Genomic DNA, 22803 nt, shown 5'->3' with positions numbered 1-22803 from the left:
AGATGCCATAGTAGGAAACATACAGGTGTGATCAATGTAACAGTAATATGCGCATTCCATTTCAATTAGCCTGTTCCAAGGCACTTATATTTTGCATGCTGGTTCGCTCACTTATTAAGTGTTCCAGTGAATGACTTCGTGGAAATGAGCCATTTCTTGTAAAATCACGATAGGATAGGGCCCTGTTAATAAAACTCTTATTTTATTCGTGAAACAGCGACAGTGCCGCTCTACTTAACTTTGTTTGACAGCAAAGTACAATTCCCTCAGCTACTTTTTTTTCTCAGTACACTTTCTCTTTTACGTGACGGAAGTACCAGCAAATCAACTGCGAGGAGGTTTATCCCTTCGACCAATGAGAATCCGTACTCATACATTGAAACGCCCCTCATTAAGTTAGATTGAACTCCGGTTTCTGTGTCTGTCAAATTATTTAGCTAGCCAACGTTAGCTAGTTAGCCGGGATGACACCCAAAGGAATGGCGAGCAGCAGAGACCAGTTTCCCTAAAAATTACAACGGGACACACGTTAACACCTCTGTTAAAGGGACATTTATAAGAACTCTAGCAAATACGGTGAGTCACACCACTAAGCTTGCTAACGTGCAAACGCTAAAATTAAAGGGATAATCATGTTGTTAGCAACACCAAAGGTAGCTTCTTAAGCTAATGCTATAGATGTCATATATTGAGAAAAAGAAGCAGGTGACACAGCGTCAGTGTGTGAACATTAATAGTAACTATTCTTACGCCTCGAGAGATCATATGTTCATATTTCCAACAGCCGGCTAAAATTACATCGGTTTTAACTACTTAACGTAGGTCCATAACGTTTGCTAAGTTAGCACTGTAACCAAGGGCTTCTGCGAATGACACGATAACTCGATATCTTGTCAGAAATACCACGACACTAGGAGCAAATTTTACTGAAATGAAAACACAGGTCCCTACTATCACCTTACAACATCCCGCATCGGCTATACAATAGACTTTTTAAGTGACGACAACAACACAACAGCTAACGTTAGCATATTCCATTAAAAGGCTAAGTTAGCATGAAGCTAAACTACCCAAAATGCTCCCTCGTTATAGATAATTTTGGAAACTAACTAGCTGTTAACTTTTCACGCTTTGTTCTCTGTCAGCTTAATATTAAGATATTTTGATGAAGACTTTGAAGTTGCAACGATAAATAGCTATAGTCTAGTGTTGGCTAGATGGCATTAGCCCATCATTGGGTGCTTGATTGTACGTATGCTTACAAGTTGTTGATATGAACGTTCATTTGTTTCACGTGTGTTTTTTTCTATCATAGCAGCGGATGGCCTGGACAGCAGTTGTCGTGAGACCTTCATAGAAAAGAAGAACACCCATCTGAACCTCTGAATGAGTAATGAACTTAAACCCCTTCTGGAGCATGTCTGCCAATACAAGTCGCAAGGTAAACACATTGAATTGCAACGTGCTGGCTACAGTAGAACTGAAAAGTTAGTCAGCATCCATTAAGCCCTGGGTGGGAGAGCATATGATATCAACCTTGAGATTGTGCACAAATACATCTAGGTCTGTGGAAGACTTTCCCTGAAATCTAATGCACATGGCAGTCATGTGCTTTATAGCACGAACATGAGATCCTTTTGAAGTTCTTACTGTCCAATATTGGGGCTTAACATGTATATGACATGCCATAAACATTTAGCTTCATTTAAAAAAAAAACAAACAAAAAAAACAAAAGAAAAGGCAGTTGTGCTCACTGTTTTTAATTGTCCACCAAATTTAAACAGTTGTTAAGTAGTATGGTTAGGGTTAGGGAAGACCATATGTGGGCTGACTTTATTGGCAGAAGTAAGGATTCTTCAATGGTCTTGTAGCATTACGTGTAATGTTGTATGTTTGCTGAAATACCAGGGAAGTTGTGTGACTTATACCACAGAGTTGTAATTTTCTCTGCCAAAGAATCGGGTCAGTCTGTAAAAATGAAGATTGATTTGTCTGTGCTCATTAATCACAACTTTGTATTTGTACACATTTTCCTTGAATTCTCTAACTGGAATTGTTTATATTATAATATTTTGAAACAGAAACATTTTGAAAACATTCTGTAGTCAAGTCTGACTTCAGTGAATATACAGGCTAGGTCTGTTGTATTAACGCACTATTCAATGCTAGCATTCCTGGCATACTTGTAGAAGTCATCAACAGCATTCGTTGTGGTTTCCTGACACATTCCTGGCATCATCCTGCTGTGTGCTCAATGTGTACAGTGACAGTGTACTACAACTATTCTCATCATTCTCAGCAGCATCAGTAAGATAAAATGGTAACTGTACTTGAGGGAGCATGCTATTGTCTAGACACTGCTTCCTGATGGCAGGATTACTGCAAACCAGAACGGCAGTGCGACCTGAGAGGTTGGTCACGGCACACGATCACTACCTTTGCCAATTGCTCTCCTCTAGTGTGCCTAAAGGCTCATAAACAGTAGCCCTCTCTCTAATATGACTGTCAAGACCTTCTTTCTATCTGCTTTTTCAAATAGCTTGAAATATTTACAGCTGATGTGTGAGATTTCTGTTACATTTCTCATACAAAACAGCAGAGACCTGACAACGAGGAACAGAGCGGGCACGGCGAGCAGAGGGCCAGCCCAGCCCGGCTGTCCTTTGGCAAAAAGCAGCTTCCGCCCATTCCTAAGAATGCAGCCCCCATTACCAAGCCTGTGTCACTGGGGACTCCAGCCCAGTCAGCCAATGGCACACATGCCTCCTATGGCCCGTTTTACCTGGAGTACTCTTTGCTGGCTGAGTTGTAAGTACTGGTCCAGTATGAGAAATCAAAGTCCAGTTGGTTTGGTTTTATTCCCCTGGCATTTTTCATGTTGTGTTATATGTTTATACTTTTAAAAATATGTTTATAGCATTTTCCTGTAAAACCAATATGCACAGTTGGTATCAGATTGGGTAAATTAAAATATCCCTTTACTGTAATTTATCCAAGAATAAAACATGCTGCATATATGTTTTCCTCCCTTTTTGTATTGATGTAACATATTGCCATGTGACCTGCAGCACACTAGTGATTAAGCAGAAACTCCCGGGAATTTATCTCCAACCATCCTACAAGTCGGCACTAAGTAAGGACCCTCTCATGTACAAGCAGTTAATGTTTTACATTTGCATTAATCAAATGCCTACTATTGAAATGTTTAAATGTGAAGAATTTTATCTAAGATTTGAGCATTTTGTAAAGTGCAACATTGAATGAAATGCTTTATACAAAAAATAATTTTGCAAGCAAGTAAAGATTCTGACATATCATGTGTCCCTCTGTTTAGTGTGGTTTGGGGTCATATTCATCAGACATGGCTTGTACCAGGATGGAGTCTTCAAATTCACTGTGTATATTCCAGATAACTATCCGGATGGAGAGTGTCCTGTGAGTATTGTAATTTTGAAATGATTATTGGACTGTTTATTTAGTAGCTCTCCTGTCACCCAATCATGCAGTGTCTCTTGTTTATGGTCAGGGGTTTGTACGGTCATTGGCAACATAAAAAGACCTTGAAATTATTCTTTTTTTTTTTTTTTTTTTTTTACAAGTCTGCAAATGTCTAGAAGAATTATGCATATTTTAAAATGTCTGGAACTGTCATGTAGGGTAATTCAAACTGTGATAATGGAAACTAAGCTTTGTGTTATAAAATACTGTTGAGGAAAAAAGTAGGAAAACCTTCAAACAAAAATTTCTTTCTTGTGCTTCATTTCAGAAATTAGTATTTGACATCCCAGTCTTCCATCCTCTTGTTGACCCTGTGTCTGGAGAGCTTGATGTCAGAAGAGCTTTCACGAAATGGAGGTCCGTTCTCTGCTTTTATGCTTGTGGAATTTACTCTTCCATTTTCTTCAAAGTGTGGTTTTCAGTTGCAAAAAATGCAAAGTAAAAACTAAATTATTATTTTTCATGCACCCTGAGCAAGTCCTGGCTGGTTGTTTCCCCATGGACTGTTTACTTGGCTGGACATTTGTCTGAAAGACTGTTTTCAAGAACAATGGAAAAATATTCAGTTTCAGTGTTTTAAATCGGTGACACCTGATTTACACCTGATTTACACCTGATCTTTTAAGTAGTGCTCAAGAAACACACCATGTTCCTGGCAAAAAGGTTTATTAATATTGCCAATCCCCTATGTTGTGTTCATTTAGACGAAATCACAACCACATCTGGCAAGTCCTGATGTATGCACGAACAATTTTCTACAAGATCAATACCACAGAACCACTCAACCCAGAGGCTGCTGTGCTGTAAGTGTCTTATCATCCTTTTTCGTTGTTTTTATCCTAATCTAAGAGTAAGAAAGTTTTTTTTTTTTTTTTTTTTTCTTTTTTTTTTTTAACAGTCTGCACACAAACTTGTATTAACATGAATGCCATTTGATTATACAGGCCAGTAGTTCATTTTATCTTTGTCCATTACTATATATTTGTATATATTATTTTAACGCTAAAGAGAATCAAAATGCAAATCAAGACCTAATAACTTGGTCTTTTATCTGCTGATGTGACTGAGTGGGGGAAAAAAAGTGTGAAATCAGCATCTGGAAAGTATGTTACAAATGACCAACACTTACTGTATAATGTTGAACAAATTGTAAATTAGAACATGGAGTATTTCTTTGAAATACAGCTTCCTAAAGCAGGCGTTTTGACTTGTAACAGGAACTGCACAGGTGTAGCTAATACCACTAATGATCTCTTGTCTCCATTTTAAAGTATCCATGAGCCACCATACACAATAATAGGACATGAGAACTGGCCCTAGAAATTTGAATTCAGCCATTATTAATGTTATCAATTGTGCCTGTGCTTTTTTTGCTACAGGTTAATGTGTCTGCTGTGAAAGCTGTGAAAAAGGCCTATTATTAATTCATTATGCAGTTGGACATGATTTTAGTAAAGGACAGAAAAGTTCAATGGAAAAAAGAACAATTCTTTTAGTTATTGGTTTGCCATTGAAACATTACTATTTACTATTATTCCTTTCAGATATGAAAAGGATGTGCAGTTGTTCAAAAGCAAAGTGGTGGACAGTGTGAAACTATGCAACAGTCATCTTTTTGACCAGCCCAAGATAGAGGATCCATACGCAATAAGGTTGGTAACCTGTCTCCATTTTTAACATTCCACAAACCTCAACACTAAAAAGAAAACACACCTTGTAATTCTGTGTGTATGTCCATATGTATGTGTGATGAAACTCTGAAGGGTAAAAAGATGATAATGTCTTTGACACTCACTTTGCCACTCTTATCTATTGGTTGCAGTTTTTCTCCATGGAACCCAGCTGTTCATGAGGAAGCAAAAGAACGGATGTTCACATACAAAGTAAGTTTTACAAACCACAAAAGTTTAATGTATTGTACTCAGACTGTAAGTGAGCAGTAGAGTTTAGTCTACTGCAGTTCTCCTCCCAGATTAAAACCCAAAGGGCTTGGTTAAGGTAGCATGAGTTATGAGTACCTTGATTGTTTGACCTCTTCCTCTTATGTAACTGCTAATTTGCTTTGTTGCCCTAGAGACGGCCTGACGATCACCACAAGGGAATGCAGGTTTCAGGGCTGTCTTGGGTGAAGCCTGGATCGACACAGCCCTTCAGCAAAGATGACAGTCCTCCCCAGAGCTGAACCTGCACTGTTGCGGCAGTGGCCACTAGAGGGAGGCACAAGCATTGGATGCCATGCCACTGGCAGGCCTCAGCTGTTTATGTGAACTGGATCCTTGAAACAGTTGGGAGAACTTAATATTAAATCTCCACATTATTGCTCGGCTTTAAAAGCTTTGTAGGCATCTCCTCAAACAGCTTTAGAATAAGAAACAAAGTTTGTATCATATGTAAATCGAAGATGACAAATGGTTGTCTCGGCAACATCATTTAGGCTGTGATGCAATCAAAGAGCTTTCTCATTTAGATTTTTGGATCCATTCACATGTTGGGCTAGATGATAGCATACTGTCCCAAAAGGAGCTGAAAAGTATGAGCAAAGCAATTTGCCTTCATACGGTGAGTATAGTGGAACTACATGATCTGTAACACTTGCTGAAACTGGCTCAGGACTGTTTGTCAGACTTGGAATATTGTCAGTCGCAGCTGTGTGAATGAAACATCCTAATTACCACCCCTCCCAACACCCAATTAGGCTGACATGATTTGTTTTATATTTGTTTCTTATTGGACATTGATTTCTTTTTAATTCTACTGTCTGTCTTCTATTGTCTTACATAGTCCCTAATATATATATATATATATATATAAAGCAGAGCAGGCAAGTACAGTTTTAAATGAGATGCTAAATAAGTTCATTTATTTTAATGTCCGATTTTAAATCATTTGAATGTTTTATGTACCTTTGGCTATTGGTTATTAAAGGTTTGATGTGTAAATAATGGATGCTGTGCTAAGGTTTGGCTTTAGAAAACATGTCTACATCACTGCTTGGATTTTCTAAGTGAATGTTTAGGTTTACTTTCTTTCCAAATGTTATTTAAGCACCCTTACAAATCTTTACTTCGCAAGTCAAAGAAGTTACTGCAGGATTCCTAAATAGGGCTAAAAAAAATCATGTATTTTCATAAGCTTTAGTTATTAACTAGTTTCTGAGCAGCACAAAATGGAGATTAATTCAGCTACGAGAATGCCCCTGTTCTGTTGTACCAGACCAAAGTCACTTTATGTGCAACATCTTGACCTGTAGTGGGCTCTGGATTAATTGATAGTAATATTGCCCAGCTACTTTCAATATCATTACAGCAAGGGTGAGGGAGAAGTGTGACATTTTTAAAAGGTGTGGGAACCTCAACTTATAACCTCTATATTATAATGGCTGATATGGTGCTGAAACCTGTTAGATCTATTTATAGCTGCTGTGAAAGGCAGGGATGTAATACAATCTCATTGTACTTCACACACTGCCATTTGGGCTGTCTGCATCTTCAAACATGAGTTTTTATGTGTTCTATATGGAACCATTCCTGCTCTGGTTTGTGAAAGAAATTGCTGCATAGATGATGAGATATAAATGCTTTTCTCTGAAATCAATAAAATGATAAAAGTCAAGCTATACATTGTATTCTTGTTTTTGAACTTGGTTTGCCATAAATGGTTTTACTGATTTGAAATACCAGTAATCCATGAAGCAAAGCACAATATTATGTAAAGGCCTTTCAGAAAAATAGTGGACTTGGTGTAAATTTTCATGTCTGTTTTAGAATATCTTTTTAATGATTGCTCTGTCAACAAGTGTCCACAAGCGTGATGCTAGACACTTAAGCAGTTGATTCAAATCTGCTTTTAATTATTATCAAGTTAGACCTGTAGGTGGAAATGAAGTGTCAGTCAACAAAAGGGTATGCTGGTAGCCAATAGTTATGCTCACTTAGGTTCTATATTATCCTACACAGACAACATCACAGAAAGATATTACATCTCAATCACTGGCTTATTTTCATTATAGGAATATAAATTAATTGCGAATAGAGGGACATACCCTGAAGAGCCCTTGCATGGTACCTAGGGTCAATGACATAATTGGGACATTATAGTTTTATTATACACTTATTGAATAGATGTAGTACTTAGTACTTACACCAAAGTTTCTTACTGCACTGAGGCTTTAATGTTGTCACTCACTTGTAAATCATTTTGGATAAAAGCATCTGCCAAATGAACAAATGTAAATGTATTATTCATGTGTGCCATAAGAGATTAAAAATGTCATACATTTTTGTCTCTGACTGAGAGCAGTATATAGGACGATAGTTATGTAGTCCAAAATGGAATATCGTAATTTAAAGGCAGTATGTCCTTGAATCAGCCACCAGAGGTCGGTATGTACCCACAGTGAGGAATAGCACTCCCACTCATATCACGTTTGCATTGAGAAGAGACTCCGCTCCATGTGCTAAAGTAAAACCTCTCCGGATTGGCTCTGGCTTGAACGCGGCCATCTTATGCACTCTGTCAACATAGGGACTTTACAAATGAATACACGATTTAACCAGAAGCTTTCCGGCACTGAGTGGGGGCGACACTGTACCGAAAGTACTGATACAGTGACAACCGGTGTTTTATCTTGCACTGAAATGTGACATTGTGGCAAATTGTTAGTGGTCCAATCACAGAGGAGGTCACTAATATGCAAATGTGGTGTTATCACAGTCACGTCAGCACCAGCGGTAGAGCCGCTGTGCCGTGGTCGCCAGCAGGAGTACAACTAACAACACAGTCACAACTTCGCCGATAACACTCTCTCTACATTGACGCCCGGAGTTGCGCTTTAGGGTTCTTTTCAGGTAAGAAATAACACATCTTTTGATGATTTTTGAGGGATGATTTACACTCGAGGGGTTCCGTTTCATTGAGGATAGGAGCTGTCAAATTTCTGACAGTCAGTCAGTAAGGCTCGCCTCAGCTGTCTGATGACACACCGCCTTGCTGAGTGTGTATCTTCCCGGTTTATAGAAGACTTATCCTGCCATACTTGTTCGTATTTGTTTCCCGTAATTTGGCATATAAAAAAGCAAATGCCATCGTACTTTCTAACAGTTTGCCGGCTAAATGAAAACGTGCGCGACTCGGAGTAGTCGTATTAACATGGACACCATCACTGTCGACCTCTCCATCCATCTCCGGCCTCTTCCCCCTCCTCCACCTCGTCCTCTTCTTCTTCAGTGAGGAAGCGTCACGACAGTGACGACACCTTTTGAATCCTGTGACTTCCAAAGTGGAGGTTTGGCTTGGGGCACATGTGACTTATCTCAATAACCCGGGGCTAACATTTTAAATTTAAACGCAAATGTCCCACGCGCATTCATTTTGTTGGCGAGTAGTTGTGCATTAAGTGGCGCAACACATTGCCGCCTCATCGGCTTATCAAACAGCGTGCTCGCAGGAGTTGAAGCCATTACATGGTGAAGATGAAAAGGATGCTGCTTACTTCAGTGGTGAGCCCGGGGTCTATTTCATCAAAGTAAGACTTCTTATCAAAAATGTGAAGACAAGACGGACGTGTTTCTCAGTTTTACATGGTACGATTGTAACCATGTAGCACCAGTTAAAACACTTTAAGAGTCTCCTACTAAATGAAATGCGCTTGCGGTCACAGCAACACTTGCTTACTTACGCCAACATGGCTAACTTTTCGCATTTTCGTCTACAGGTAATGTTTTAGCAAATGTTATGTTTATTTTCGTTACTGCTGGTGGGTTTCGTGCTGTGTGGAGTGGCCATTTATGTGACATCAGTCCCAGCTGGCTTCAATGGCGACCTCCGGACACTTATGTGTACACAGTTCATGTTGATATCAGGCCCGAGTTGCACGTGCCTGGATGGTGCTTATAGCGTCACGATATTGAAGGAAACAGCTGGAAGTCGGCAGAGGCTGAGGGGTCTGGTGTGTGCTTTTGGACTACACAGGGGGGTTTGTTAGCAGGGGCTTGGCTAGCAGGCTCAGGAATATGCTGTATTGATTCAGAGCACATGGCAAATATGATATAATCGTGTATCATTTTTTAAACATATTACACTTTTACAGTTTACATATGGTAAATGCTGCATCACCACCAATTTACTGTTGTAAATCCAGCTTGAGTGGACTGTTTTCTTTACATCAGCTTTCAACTTGTGTGCAGCTGTGCCTCAGACTTACTTTGAATGTCACCAACCAGAGAATATCTCTCAAATAAGTGTTGGAAATCATTTCAATCAAGACAAATTAGTTGAATTTTCATGACATACGTTTTTGTGTTCCCTAGATGAAAAGACAGAAATACATTGTCAGTTGCTTGGCACAAACCCCAAAAGTGTCAGCCCAAGTGATTATTGCAAGTAAGTATAAATATCTTCAGGAACCTGAGTACAGGAAAAAAAAACTCTTTAGATAGGAAAGCCCTTTACTAGAGTTAGAGATGGTGTAATTATCACTTGATTATGATTGGTAGTTGTAATTTTCTATTGTTCTTAAATTGCTCAGATACTTGCCATTATGCACATTTTCCTCTAATGCACTATTGTGTGATTTCACATGCCTCCCATTTTGCTTGTTGACAGAGTGTGAGTGAAATCATCATTATGTTGCCTGTGAATATGGGCAAGCAGGAATGCCACATTGTAGGGCAGTCACATGATTCCCTAATAAACAGGATAGTAAACAAAGCATTGGGGTGAACGTGAAACTGGAAGCACAACCTTAACTGAAAACAGGAATGGTTTCATGCCTGTGTGGACAGATTTTTATTGGGACCTGTTGGTGGTGATTGTCAGGGAGAGTGATAATGAGTATAGTACATACCTGTTTGCATGACAGTGAGCTATAGCAGGAACTGGGTGCAGTGATGTTACAGCGTTCTACTTCTCTTTACTCAGTTTATGATTTAAGTTTGGTTGAGGCTTCATGTTTTTAATAACTTAAATTACTTTACTACATTAGGGATGAAGCACTGGAAATAAAACTTAATGCTGCAAATTAATTAATGTCAGGTGTGAACTAAGTGTCAAGCACAGTGCTTTGTCCCTGGTCCTTAGAGAATTTCTGGCCATCACTAAAAATGAGTTAGTGTAAATGATTAGATTAAAATAAAGAGAATATATTCTCAAAAGTCTAATAACACCTTAGCTCATGTAGAAAAGGCATGTGCTCTTTGACTTATTAGATATGTGATATGACATACCACAGGTTTGAAAAGAGACTCAAAAGCATTAATTATTTCACATGCTGTAGACTGCATGAATCTACTCACAACCTGCGAATCAACCACAGAATAACGGGTATGGAAACAGGACACCATGTTGACTCAGTGGTCAGCAGAAGGTTCTGGGATCTAACCTGCCAACACCTACTGGGGCCTTGGTGGAGTTCAAATATTCTCCCTTCGGCTGTGCAGACTTTCTTTAGGTGCTTTGGTTTCCTCACACAGTCCACACACAACATATGCAAGTTAGGTTAACTGGCAACTAGAGTTGCCTGTAGTTGTCATTGTGAGTGTGAATGGGTTTTCTTTTTGTGTCAGCCCTATGATTGACTGGCAACCTGTCCAGGATTACCCTGCCCCTCACCCAATGTCAGCTGTGATAGGCTCCAGCCCCCGAAAACCTCACAAAGATAAACAGGTGTAGATAATGACTGAATGGAAATGAAAACAATGGAACCAATAGTGATACAGATGGATAATATTGGTGTATTTGTTTGGTATGGGCCAAACAGGCTACAGGCCGAATTTAATGATTACATTAATAACTTACTCTAAATTTTGAAAAGTTGGCAATTAGAATCATGTAGTCTCAATAACCTGCCCTTACCCACGAATCACATTTTAGTGTAACAGCTAAAGCATGTTGCTTATGTTTGTTAAATATGACAATCCTGACAATGTTTGAAATTTCAAATTCAAATGAATTCAGACTGTACAAATACATTAATGGTGAACCTCAAGTTGGGATTTGAGGATGTTTAGCCACTTCCATGAATTGGCCACAAGAAGTACAACATTTCTGACCACGTGTGAATTTCATTACGTGCTTTCATTGTTAGTCGTCGTTGATTTATTTGGCCCATGACTCAAAATCACAAATGCAGGAGTTTAGGCTGCTGTAGTTTTGGATACAAACACCACAAGCAACACCTAGTGTAAGAAGGAGAATAATACATAAAAAAAACCCCAAAAAAACACTTTCTAAATGATGTATCAATAGTTATTTCAAATGTGCTATGATCAGTGAAAACAATTTAAGTAACCCTACAAGTTAGACTGAGACACCAGGGAAATGTCTATGCTTATTTGTGTTTCTGTGTGCCTGTGTGCACAGCAAGTCAGCATATAATGACTGACCTGGGTTAGCTGCTGTCATCTTCCGCTGGTCTGTGGTTGCAGAACACACACACATGCACACACACTCAAAGGGCCTCATCTGCCTCTGTCCCTAGCTGTTGAAATTCTATCAGCTGTCTGCACCTCCCACACATTCTGCAGTGGCAGGGCAGGCAGCTTCATTGGTTGTGGGGGTGGGGGGTTGAGGTGCGTTTGTGTGTATGTGTGTGTTAAAGGGGAAGGGGTACAGGAAGAGGCACCTGCTGGTGGCTGGCGGTTGGTTTGCACCAGCTGCTTTGCTACACACATGAAAGGCAGTGCTGATAGATAATTGACAGTACCAAATTTCTCCCAGACCCTTCTGACCTAACCATTACCTGCCTTTTGAAAGCTTTTTTTTTTTTTGACACTGTGTGGAATTTAATGCAATTCTATCAATGAAGAAATGGATGATAAAAAAAGATATGGTGTGAAAGAAGTACTTGATAAATTGTCATATCAGCACAGACTGATAATGATTCATTTGTGTGTTTGTGTGGTGGAGTTTCTACCGGATTACCCTAATGAGTAGCTTGAAGTGTGTTTGCAAACTGATCTTCTAATCTTTATTTAGATGATACATCATGTACTCTTCATCTTCTGATATTGATGTTGTATTTAAATTTTTTTTCTTTGTTTTTGGACAGGGACACAATATAATGGACATGCTGTAGCTCTGTAGAAAGTGAGGCTCATTGGGACCAGCTTGGATCCAGTGGTGTTCCAAAGGTTCCAGTTACCCTCAAGGCTCTGCCATGGACTTCTTTGACGATCCCAGCCTCTTTGTTGGAGGTTTGGAAGGACTGGATGAGGATGAGTTTCCCTCAGCACCATCACTTGTGGATGAGCTAAACCTCAGTGCTGACTTTGAACCCCTCCAAGTGGAGCCTTTAGGGCCAGGGAAGCACCAAGACATAATGCCACCAGTTTCTACCCAACAAGTCATGCCCACTTACAGTCAGCAGATAGATCACTACATTGACATTAAAGCACAGAATCCTACGGGGCAGGCATTTTCTGGTCCTGGGGGCACAGGTGGTGTAGGCAGTGGCATGATGCCAGAGCAACATGGCCAGTACCACAATGCCGCCATGAGCCAAGTACCTCAGTCCAATGGTCTGTTCTGTAACAGTAGCAGTCCAATGTGGGGCAACCAAGACCAGAATGGGAACATGTACCACCCCATAGCTCAACAACAGCAGCAACATCAGCGACAACAGCTTTGTCATCAGCAACAGCCACTGCACAACCAGCAACTTCATGTCAGACAACAACAAATACAACAGCAACAACACCACCCCTGTCATCGTCAACAACAGGAGCAGCAGCACAGAATGCGGCAGCAGCAGCAGCTACAACAACAGCAAAGTCATCAGCAACAGCTGTTAAACCAGCGCCAGCACCAACAAATCAACACGCAGACTATGTCCCTGCAGCAACAGCAACATCACAATTTTTCATTTCACCAGGGAGGTCAGAGCCAACAGCCAGTTCATCATAGTCAGCAGCGGGTTCAGCACCAACTAACTGTAGGAGGACCAAGGTTCCAATCAAGGGCTTTGCCAAGTAAGTCTTATTTAGATAGTCAGAATGCTTCTTTGAGTGGGACTTGCTTACAACCACATCAGCAGCAGCATGGTAGGTACCAGTTGACGAGGGGAGGCCAAGCCTTCTCTGGATCAGGGCCAGAAGACCCTAACCTGCCCTTCTCCATACATTCATCATCTATGGTTCACTCCCTGCCCACATGCTCAGTCAGTTCTGCCACTGCTTACCAACAAGCTCAGTACCCTGCTTACCCTGGAGAGCCAGAAATACCCAGTCTCAATCAGCAGTCTTTGTCCTCAGCCTCAGTATCTGGGCCCACCGCCACTGCACCCCTCACTTCCACAGTGCCTGAGCTCTCAGGGCCATTATGTCAGTTTCCATCCACCAGTGTTATGAGTCAGCAGCACACAAGGATCCCAGTTAGCCAGGCAGAAGAATGTCCTTTTCGGGCCCTACGTTGTTCCAGAGAAACCCAGGTAAACTGCAGGTCATCTGAGATGTTTGGTGAGTCTATGAGCTGCTACCCCAGCATGACCAGCCAGCTGCCTTCTGAGCAGCCCCAGAGCTGCGGGGCCATCAACACTAATGGATACCAGGCTTTGGGAGATAGTCTCCTGACATCAGACGCTCAGGATGGAGACTTGGAGGGACTACAGCCCCCTGACCTCCTCCCTGACCTACTGCCCCAGCTGGAGGCTGCTCTCAGCCAACAGGATGACTCCAACTGTTCCTGGGCCAATTCCAGCATGGAGGGGGGACATGAGCACAGGAAACCACCACCTGTTGATTACAAGGAAGAGAAGGTAATACATTGTTACAAAAAAGTATTTGCTTCATTTTTTGGTTTTTAGTATTGCACAAGCATGGCTGAATATTTTAGCCATACTGTAGCAGAGTAACCCCTTGAATGTAATATGCTCTTTGTCCTGAGATTCTAATTTATATGAACAGTGTGCATGCTGTCATTCACCCCTATTTCTACTCAGTTTAGAATACTTAGGAGAAGAGAGGGGAGTGAAGGTTAATAAGTTGACATTAATTGAAGAAATTAGATGTTATAAGTGCTTAATGTTTGCTGTACTAACTGAACATTTCTTTGCTGACATTAAGAGAATTTATGTGTTTTTCCCAGTATATCATGGCAGAGAATTCAGTTTCTCATGTAATGTTTAACTAACTATCCCAGATAGAGCATGTGCTTGTCTAGTAGGAGACCTGCAATCAGTGGTGGAGTGGGGGAAGGTGGAGAGGCGGTACCTAGAGCCATTTGAAAGCCCTCTGAAAATGATAATGGTCTGTCCAGCCTGGCCTGCTCAGTGCGCTGACAGCAGGTCAGGACTGATTAGGCTAAGAGTGGCAGGAGTGTCTTCAGGACTTAGCTGTAAGCATACTTAGGGCTATATCAAGATGTGGGTCAGGGCAAGCCAGAGGCACTTGCACACTGCCTCAATAGTGTGGGGGAGGTTGCACGCTGTTGTGGTAGCTGCCACAGTCTTCTGTGTGTCTGTGTGTGTATGAGTGCATGTGCACGTGTGAGAGAGTGGGCGGGTGGAAAAGAGCGTGGTGAAGGAGAGTGGTAAGCACTTGAGGGAGGGGGAGGGGGTTTGGGAGATGGAGAAAGCAGTAGTTCATGGAAAAAGGAGGGAAAGAGACAGAGAGGAAGAGCATGAGAGTGAGAAAAGAAGCGAAGGGGGAGGTTGCGAGAATGCATTAGCTGGCTGTAACAGGCTTCAGGCGGTTCCTGGACCTCAGTTGGCTGGTAACTTAGCAGCATCCACACAGCCTCCTGGCCCACGAGTGACACATGACCAGCAGCCAAAGCAGCAGACGTTTCATCGTGTTCTGCACACTCACATCCATGTGTTGCTTTTTGGTAACATTTGTGTTATATTTCAGCATTGTTATTACAGAAACAATGTATGGTAAACATTTATTTGTAAGCAGCCGAAACAGATTATCTCAAACTAGACACATGCACATGTTAATAATTCACACTTTTCTTCCATTAAAGCATGTATGTTTTTCATGTTTTCATGACATTACATTCTCTTACCAACCCTTTTCTAGTGTGTCCAACAGATTATCGACAATTTTACAGTAATAGTTTGAAACCAAACCTATGCCCATGAGCCAAAACACAACCTGTGTGTTGACTACTGCCTCAACTTTCCCCCAACAGGCAGCAGGTGACAACAAAACTGGTGGTCTGCCTAAACCAGAGCTCATCCACACAGGCTATTTGCCCATCTGCAAAGGTCCTTGATTGAATTGGGCTGTGAACCACAGCCATACGCATGAGCCTCTCCCTGTCTGTGTCAACATCCAGCCCTGTGTTGATGCTTACAGGCTGACTGTGCTATTCATGTGCACTGATGTGTGAAGAGCCTGCTGATAGTGTGTTTGCTGAACAGGCAAGGCATCAGGGGATAGCTGCCCACTCTTCACTCCCCCACAGTGAATGTGTCTAATTAGGATTTCCAATGGTTGTAATGGTCAGCTGCAGCTGTGATGAGCACCCGGGGTTCAAGATTGAATAGTTGTCCCAGGTTGCTGTATTCAGAGGTTAAATTGAGTAAAAATAATGTCTCGGGCCCTGTTGCAATGGATCTAAATTCAAATGAACAGATGTGTGTAGAACTCTCGTCTGTCCCATTAATCATTTCATCATTTCATTTCACTGTTATGGGTTTTCTCTGAGGAAGTAGTTCAAGCTTGCAGGCATCAAGCACTCCAGTGAGACCCATCTGAGCTGCATGCCACTCTGAAATGCTTACGTGTACTCATGTGAGTCAGCAGTCAGTCTTTTTGCTGTGACTAGTTAGGAGCGCAAGACTGACATCTTTGAGATCTCTCTGCATGTTAAAGTGGCAAACAAAATGGTTGTGAGATATAGATCAGCCAGAAATAGATTTTCCATCTTCTCATTTCATCTTGATCGTAAATAGTTTCTCAATTGGATTTCCAGAAAATGTACTGTATTATATTGTACATATTGCAGTTGTTTAATTATGGTTGTGCATAGTGGGATTTCAACCTTGGACATCCAATTGTGGTTTTTTATACTCTTGATCTTAATGTGTCTGAATATGGATTTGATAGACCTACATATGGTTACAGATTAAACTATTTCCCAAAGGCAAGAAGGAAACTGGTTTTTGAGATTTGTGGGGCAACATCAGCACATTCAAAACACCCCTCCCTAGTGTAGTCAAACTGAAAGAGGGTGTCTGCCACCCTGATTTCAGTCCCACCCTTTGGCACCAAAAGAGCCATCATCAATTCGCCATCAATCTGTGTCCTTTCTGTGCACACACAAAACAGGGTCAGCAGGAGAAATCGAGAAACCAGAGAACATGTTTAGATGAACTTCAACCGCTGATTACACTAAAGTCCGTGTTATGCAGCTGGTCTACAGTTACACGTCTTTACAACTGCTTCCAGTTTTTTTGACATGAGTGTATTAGTGATTTGATTCTGCAGATAAGTAAATTTAAAAACAGACTAGTCCTGGAAAAATTAACAGTTGTCAGTTTTTCGTAGTTGCTGTTTAGTCTCTCTTGGAATCTCTCGTGGAATCAGGTTTTTACCATGGGATGCCATATCAGTCTCACTGCATTTTAATCTATTCTGGCAGATCCGTAGCCCTTATTTCATTGTCATGATACTTGAATACTTAATGATCAGCTTTGCAAATTTTTGCCCTGTTCCTTAACTCTGCTGCTTGTAATTTTCATCAGATGAAAGTCTGATGGCCTGGACTGCTGTAGCCACTGCAGGCCCCCTGGTACTGACACTGACCAGGTGCCTCCTCTGTGCCTGCCTACATCGCTGGCTTAGATTCATTATCTGACTGGGTGTCGCTGCTCACCCCTCTCTACCCTGCCATGGCCCCAGAGCTGTGTTGCCAGCAAGCAAGTTAGGGTATATGTGTGCTTGCTGCGTCAGTGTGACATGCTAGCTTTGTTGCTTCCTGACCTCTGTGAAGTTTATATAACTCCTAGCCTACCAGCCGAACAGACTGTGCAGGCAATGCCATAATCAGCCCTGAAACCTGACACCATGCATCACCCCAGCACTCACCCCACCACCCACCATGCCCCACACACAAACACGCACACACGCACATTTTGAACACACACACACATCTCTGGGAAACCTGCTGCTTCTGTGGTCACATGGTGATAGGCTGTCTCATTCACACACTTTCCCTGATTACCTCCCCCAACATCTATACACAACACCCCCCCACCCCCACTCTTGCCCCCGCCCTCTCTTGCTCGCTCTGTCAAGTGTTCTATGTGTTTGCATCCGGCCTCATTTGCCTGTCTGTTTTGGAGGCCTGCCAGATAAGGGCGGGACAGAGGATAACTAAGGGTCAGAGGTAAACAGGAAGTCAGGCGGTCTTTGCTGTGGGCGGAAGGGGAGGGCTCTGTGGAGAAGGAGGAGGAGGCGGGGGAGGAGCTGAGAGAGGAGAGGAGAGGGAGGAGGGAGTTTTACTTGGATTGACTGTGTCAGGAGCATGTGGGAACGCTGCCAGCCCAAACTGCACAGTAGGTCTGAATTTAAAGTATGCTCTTTTATTCTGTTTGTCTTCCTTTCCTTCTTTCTCTTGCCTCCTTCTCTATGGATTAAATGGCTTTGAGTATTTTTCAGGGGTGATGGATGGGTGAGTGTTTGCTCAGTGGTCAAATGTGGAGGGTTTTTTTGTGTGTGTTTGTGACTGGAATGTGAGCTTTTTTGGTTGTGACGTTTGGCAGCCTCCTTGAACTTGTGTTAACCTTTGACTGGCAGAGAGGGGGAAGCTGGGAGCTTAGACAACCACAGTGTCTATGAGCAGACAAAGACCTGAGTTTGAGGAAGACCACATGAAAACCACTTGTAAATTAGCCACAGTGTAGGGTGCAAGAGAGGAAATTGGAAAGGCATGAAATGGTAATGACCTCTTTGCCCTTGTGTTTATAACTGGCACAGTGGTTGTGGTAGGAGGAAGAGACTGTCTGTGAGAATCGTGTAATAAAACATCTTAATATCAAATAAAGTTTGAATAAAACTAGCTATAGTAAGGCTAGTTAAAGTTAGTGGGACTCCATTAGGTCTGTCCTTCTGTTCCAGCTGATACATGGTTGTCTTTGCTACAGTTTGACTTTGACAGAAGTTAATGTCGGTCATGCTGTCCACAGAGACGACGGTTGGCTGACTGGTTACTGATTTGTAAGTTCAGCAAACAGGTTTGTGTCATTAGGAAGTCATTAGCTAGTTGCCATGGACTCCAGCGTTGTAAGATGAGACTTTGTTTATTGAGTGTTATGTGTGTATTTTACAACACATGATTTCTGTTGACAGGACAATTGACTCAATTCTTGACTTCAATTCACTGTTCATTTTTGAAGAAGAAAGTTCATTGGTGAAACTGATACACCATTAATCTATCATTACTCATTGTGTATTGAGACAAGCTACAGTATCGCCATACAGGTTCACAAAAAGGTAACTTCTAAATAAACAAGGATAAAAAAAATTATTTTGGTTGTAGAGGTTCAAAAATATTTTGTGGTTGACAAAATTTCTTGAATGGCATGTAAGGATATATTTTAATTTACCCAGTGCTTAAAAAGTAGTTTACAAATTTCTTTCTTGTGTTTTCCATTGTAATATATTGCAAAAATGGTTCTCATACAGTCTCATACAGTGTTATAACCATCTTGGTATTCCTGATAATGTCCAGGTTTCCTTGACTTGGGGGAGTAAAATGTGGCTAGACTCCTAAACATTAGCAGTATTAGCACACACCACCAGCTTTACCAAAACCAGTGTAGTCCCTTTTACCTTGATTCAGCTTTTTACTATGCAAACATGTTTATAGTTCAAAGTGTCTCCACTTTGCTGTGTGGAAAATTATTCATACGAGTGAAAGATTTAGATGATTGTTTGAGATGGCAATTGTATGAAACTAATTTACCTTTGTACCCTTAGTGAGAAAGAACATGTAGTCGTTTTTGAAAGCCGACAGATTTTTTATGTTTTTCTTTTTAACCTAATTTTTTGCAAAATGAACAGTCACCTTAACAGGAAATAACAGGAAACTGATACAAGACTCTTTAGATGTAGATACAACAAATCAGATACAAACCAAAAGAATCCATGATATGCTCTGTGTCGCTATCAATTGTATATAATTGTTGGTTTAGCAGACATTTTTGAAACGCCTCATCTGTTTAGTGTCCAAACTGCCAGTCAAACTTACATTTTAATTGATGTATAACTGAAAAATGTCATTGTTTGAAATCAGCTTTAACAGCCTGGGTGTGATTTCAAAGATATAAAAAAAGAAAAAATAGTTTTTTGTGTTGAAAAAAATGCATGCCCCTAAAACCTTTTAATGGTGTGCGACCGAATGGTTGTATTTTTCAAAATAAAATGGGTTCTATATTTTTGTACTTAAGGTGCAGTGCTGAAGTTGTGAAGTTTTAAAATGTATGGAAATACACTAAAATATAACTTTAAACAAATGCTGGCACAAACGTTATTCTTCTCACACCCACCGGCGGTTTTCTCTTCCTTCTCCTGCAATCATCCCTTAACATGAAATGTTAGTGACCTAAATGGTTTCCTGGAGAACTGAGACTATAAGTATGGGTAAAAATGGTCAGTTTAAAAAAGAGAGACAGGTTTCTACAGTGCCATGTATATCTGCGGTTTGATACAGCCACTGGTCTTTTTGTCTTCATCCATTGACTTTTATTGACAGAAATTAACAGGATTATTTTCTGGTCATGCTTTTAAGTGCAGTTGCTTTGTGAACATTAACTTTTCTTTGTTTTTCATCAAGTCATATCCTTGTCATCACTTGCTGCTCTTTGTCTGCTCTCTCTCACAGCCAGGCAGTCACTCTGATTGTCACTACTTTTCATTTATTTTATCATATTTACAGCCACAATTGGATAAAATGCTGAAGATACTGAAACAATCCAGCCTGCCTCTGACAGCTTGCTTTTTAACATCAAACTGTCGTAGACTACAGTGTCTGATATAATCAAATTCTGACACTGAACTTTTCATAATAATCTAACTCCTTGCACATGTTTTGCCCATGTTTTTCAGCAAAATGGTAAAGCCTGCATAATCTGATTTCTGTTTCATCGATGCAGCTTTGCTTCAGAGTCACACAACTCAACCCTTGTGGATTTTCTGCATGTATTTGATCATATACTTATAAATGAATATACTTAAATGGTCGAGGTGATCCAGTAAATAATCTTCTCTTTTGTGGTGGAAGACAGTCTGTGTGCCTGGCCTTTACCATTCCAGCAGAGACTGACTCCACAGACACCTGCCTCGAACTAAGCAGGAGGTAGAATTCAGAGGAGGGAAAAAAATCCCTATACTTCATCAATTCCTGAAGGCTGCAGGTCGACTACACACCCGCTCTGTCTTGCTTGTGCGCGGATGTACGTAGCTGCCTCTGTGTGTGTTCCTCTTTACACAGGCATTGGCCCTACTCTCCCTTTGCACTGCTTCAATAATGAAGGAGTTGTAAAGGTCTGGCAGTAAGCCCCTTGCTGAATTCCCCTCTACCTCATCCCTCCCTCTCTGTCTCTGTCTAGCTCTCTCTCTCTTTCACATCCTGAGGGACCTCCTCTCAGCTCCACTCTTCGGTTTGCACCGATGTTCCCATTAATGAATGGCATCATCCGGCTTGTTTTGCACAGTTCAGCTTCACTTCACTGCCTGGTGCCTGCCTTGCTGTGCCATCTCTGATTCAGAGAGCAACTCAGAACAACCACTGTTAAAAAACAGGCTTAAAGAAGAAGCTTCACAATTTTGTTTGTGATGCATCATGTAAAATACATGAAAACCTTTTGCGGTTCAATATGCAAATCATATTTCATTCCTCTGGGGAACATGAATTATACAGCACCTGCAAAACTGCCATTTCTTTGGAAGCCACCTGTGCTGCTTTCAAGTCCAAGTTACTGGAGCCTCACTTTAAAGGAACAAACAAATACTGTTGAATACGGTATCTTTTGATTTGTACAGATCTGTGGTTGTGGAGACCCCATAGTTATTTTAAAGGATAATTTCAGTTTATTACAACATGGAGCAGTTTATAAAATCATCATAATTTACTGGATTCTGGTTCAGCTTTAACTGACACTCAGGTAACAGCTGTCAGTGTGTGATAGCTTTACAGATTTTGCATTTGTATTAAGTGTGCTAATATTTTATCTAACCTAAAAGAGACCTGCTTTTTGAGTGTTAAAGTGTGTTTGGATAGGAAAGGATCCACAATGGCGCTGCTGGTATATAAAATCTGGGAGTCAGCTATTAATTGTGAAGGGTTTCCCTCTGTGGATGGATGGATGGCCTCTTGCTTTCACTTTGGCTCATGCTCGCTAGTGCATGCACACAGTGCTAGCCCTTAAAATATCATCTTAAATCTTGCTTAGCGACTGCCCTCTGAGAGGGCAGATGCCCTAGTTAGAATCACTGCCTGCTCTTCTCAGTTATTGGGCCTGATTGACACAGAGCCAATCTTAGATTATACTCTGTATTCTGCACAACTCTCAAACCCAAGTCAAAACTGTTAGTTGAAAATAAGATTTGAAAGGCCTCCACAAATTTAGTGAATGCCAGTTTTAGAAGGCTACCATTCATATATCTGATATTTTCTTCATATATCTGAAATTTTACACTTGAATTCAGTGATTTCATAAACACCACTTAGTGGCAGCACATATGGATTTGGCAGTTGAAATGGTCAGTAATATTCAGCAAAGGTGAAGCTTCTGTTTGTTCACTTAGCAGCCAGTTGAGGAGAAGCAACAATTTGAAATGTTAACTCATGATACAAACTGGTTCTCAGGTGCTGAATACACATTTTCATCATCTGGAAATCTGAGAAACATGATGAGTAACTTGTTAGCTCTACAGGTTTTGTACTGTCATTGACAGTATGTGAAATAACTTAAACAGTCCCAAATGCTGGTTAATATTAATATCACTGCTTGTCACATTATTGTGGGTTGTTCATACTCCAGTCAACTTCCCTTTTGTATTTTCAGGTGGCTTTCAGTGAAATTTAGAAAACTACTCTGGTATATTTTAATAAACTGATTCAGATATGACAGTCACCTCACAGAAAGATGATGGCAGACTGCTTTTCTCTTTACCTTGCATTCTTGCTGCCTGTCCTCACAGTCACCCCCTAGTGTTCAGATCTGTCCAAACCAGATTAGGACCAGGTCCAACATGCTGTTCCTATAACACTTCACATGGACCTGTTTGCACTCAAAAATCTTTTTATCAGCAGCAGGAGTGACTGTCTGTGCTGAACTTCAATTCAAGTCATTTAGCTGA

The 22803-nt window shown here is 40.9% G+C and overlaps 2 protein-coding genes across 7 annotated transcripts in view; both read left to right on the top strand.

Moving 5' to 3' along the window:
• The first annotated feature begins 416 nt into the window (after nt 1–416).
• aktip (akt interacting protein) lies at nt 417–7111 on the top strand. Of its 3 annotated transcripts, none has more exons than XM_023429711.2 (10): nt 417–576; nt 1316–1441; nt 2601–2809; nt 3070–3134; nt 3336–3436; nt 3768–3856; nt 4204–4302; nt 5044–5151; nt 5322–5382; nt 5574–7111. In XM_023429711.2, the coding sequence occupies exons 2-10, from the start codon at nt 1394–1396 to the stop codon at nt 5679–5681; spliced, it is 888 nt and encodes a 295-aa protein (XP_023285479.1). In that variant the 5' UTR covers nt 417–576; nt 1316–1393; the 3' UTR covers nt 5682–7111. The 3 variants fall into 3 exon arrangements, with proteins under 3 accessions (XP_023285479.1, XP_023285477.1, XP_023285478.1); XM_023429709.2 differs by having other exon boundaries at nt 2598–2809; XM_023429710.2 differs by having other exon boundaries at nt 421–576; nt 1319–1441; nt 2598–2809.
• Nucleotides 7112–8212: 1101 nt separating this feature from the next.
• The window catches only part of chd9 (chromodomain helicase DNA binding protein 9), a 70635-nt gene continuing 56044 nt past the window's right edge, over nt 8213–22803 (top strand). For 2 of the 4 annotated variants that reach the window (XM_023429672.2, XM_023429670.2), the window contains exons 1-2: nt 8213–8346; nt 12546–14249. In XM_023429672.2, the coding sequence (XP_023285440.1) occupies nt 12654–14249 (1596 nt within the window). In that variant the 5' untranslated portion in view covers nt 8213–8346; nt 12546–12653. Of the gene's footprint in view, nt 8347–12545; nt 14250–17936; nt 18014–22803 lie in introns of those variants that run through there. The other 2 variants (XM_087180213.1, XM_023429676.2) reach the window with 2 other exon arrangements.

This window comes from Seriola lalandi, unplaced genomic scaffold (assembly GCF_002814215.2).
Source record: "Seriola lalandi dorsalis isolate HSWRI2012SDOR001 ecotype SW California unplaced genomic scaffold, Sedor1 jcf7180002054898, whole genome shotgun sequence".
NCBI classification, from domain to species: Eukaryota; Metazoa; Chordata; class Actinopteri; order Carangiformes; family Carangidae; genus Seriola; species Seriola lalandi.
Note: the sequence above shows the minus strand (reverse complement) of the source record. Positions and strands in the feature narration are given on the sequence as shown.